This window comes from Mauremys reevesii, linkage group 1, assembly GCF_016161935.1.
Source record: "Mauremys reevesii isolate NIE-2019 linkage group 1, ASM1616193v1, whole genome shotgun sequence".
In the NCBI taxonomy this organism is placed as follows: domain Eukaryota; kingdom Metazoa; phylum Chordata; order Testudines; family Geoemydidae; genus Mauremys; species Mauremys reevesii.
In genome coordinates, this window is record NC_052623.1 from 14788449 (window position 1) to 14790418 (window position 1970).

The 1970-nt window shown below is 47.0% G+C and overlaps 1 protein-coding gene across 1 annotated transcript; it reads right to left on the reverse strand.

The window, feature by feature from the left end:
• Positions 1-699: 699 nt before the first annotated feature.
• Positions 700-1672, reverse strand: LOC120395354. Its single transcript, XM_039519740.1, has 2 exons — positions 1473-1672; positions 700-1337 (listed from the first exon to the last, which is right to left on the reverse strand). Exons 1-2 carry the CDS (start codon positions 1620-1622, stop codon positions 876-878), a joined length of 612 nt encoding a protein of 203 aa, XP_039375674.1. The 5' UTR covers positions 1623-1672; the 3' UTR covers positions 700-875.
• Between the last annotated feature and the right edge of the window lie 298 nt (positions 1673-1970).

Sequence of the window (1970 nt, forward strand, 5' to 3'; positions counted from 1 at the left end):
TTTGGTCCTGCCATGAGGGTAGAGGACTGGACACGATGACCTCTCGAGGTCCCTTCCAGTCCTTGAATCTATGGATCTATAAAATCTAAAGGTTTATTCATTAAAGGAAAAAGATACAGATGAGAGCTAGAATTGGTTAAATGGAATCAATTACATACAGTAATGGCAAAGTTCTTGGTTCAGGCTTGTGGCAGCGATAGAATAAACTGCAGGTTTAAATTAAGTCTCTGGAGTACATCCCCAGCTGGGATGGGCCATCAGTTCTTTGTTCAGAGCTTCAGTTTGTAGCAAAGTCCCTCCAGAGGTAAGAAACAGGATTGAAGACAAGATGGAGATGAGGCATCAGCCTTTTATAGTCTTTTCCAGATGTAGGAACACCTCTTTGTCCTTACTGTGGAAAATTACAAGCAAAATGGAGTTTGGAGTCATATGGACAAGTCCCTGCATACTTTGCTGACTTACAAGGCGCATCTGCCTTCTCTCAATGGGTCAGTTGTGTAGCTGATGGTCCTTAATGGGCCATCAAGCAGGCTAGGCAGAGCTAACACCAACTCATCTGGGATGTCACCCAGAAGCATAGCATAAGTTTGAAATACAGACAGGATAGAGCCAATATTCATAACTTCAACTACAAAATGACACATGAATACAGACAGCATAATCATAACCAGCAACCCGTAACCTAGTCTTAGACCCCTTATATGACCCCCTTTACCTAAGATTTGGTGCCACTACAGGACCTTGGTTGCAACCATGTTCTATACGGTCCCAGTTCAAGTCAATAATGTGACACAGGCATCTTCCGGTTTGGTCATTTTCTTTAAAACACGGTCAGGGTCTGCACTAAATTGCACAGCATTTATCAAGGTCACCCCTTACGCTAAATGTTCTTGGGTTAGGCACAGACATTGCATAGCATAACCTATGGCAAGAACAGTGTTTAATAAGCTTTCCAAATACAGCTCAGCACACAGGCCCCAGAGCTTGCAGTTTATATCTACTGAAGTCCAAGTCACACAGTCATGGCGCCGTTGGGCTGGCACATCTATGACACAGCCCTCACAATCTTCAAAAAGCTTTTCCCTAAGGCAGTGATTAAGGACAGCATAAACAGCAACACATACAATAGACCTCATGACTTTTTTATGCTCACGACGTGGCACTGGCTCAGTTAGTTCCATGCCAAGCCTCATAAACTCCTCATAGCTGTCATCCTTGGAGTCCTCTTCAACAATTTGTATCGGCATTGAGCAAAAACAAGGAGAGCCCGGTTCATCTTCGCTGCTTGATGTAACGCTGTCCAGGGCCTGCGGGTCCTCTAGAAAGGCATCATCAAGCTGTCGAGAGATTTTCAGAAAAGAAACAGTGTAAGTTCCCACTGCTTGTTTTTAAACATACACAACCCTCCCACCCCCAGTTCCTAACCCCATTACACCCCATCATCAACAGTCACTTCTTCATCATTCATTTACCTGAGCAATGTCTTTTCCATTCACCTTGTCCTCTGATGACTCAACTGAGCTGTGTTCGCCTTCCACCTCTAGTGGGGCGAACAATGAGAGGCCTTCATGCTCATTGGGGTGCCTCACGAGAGTTTGGGTTTCGGGTTCCGGCGTATCCATCAACGGCTGAGTCAAAGAGCCCTTGTGGGAACTGTCGCTGATGTAGCGCTTTCTCCACACAAGTCCAAAGGCCCTCGGGGCTAAAACAAAGTCCAAAGTGCTCACAGGGGTGGTGAAGGAGTCCATGTTTCCATGATTTCTAAAGCACGCATCCTTGGTAAAAGATGGCCTCGTCTGCCCCGGCGCTGGGACTTATGGGGTGATAGTGTTGCACTCTGATTGGCAGAGGGCGCTGGGAGGAGTTCTCAGAAGGGTGACACGGCCCTCATCTGGGCGGGTCACCCCGCCCTGGAACACCACCGATTGGTCAAATCTGCTCTGGGGGTGGTCCTATGCGGCCGAAACCCA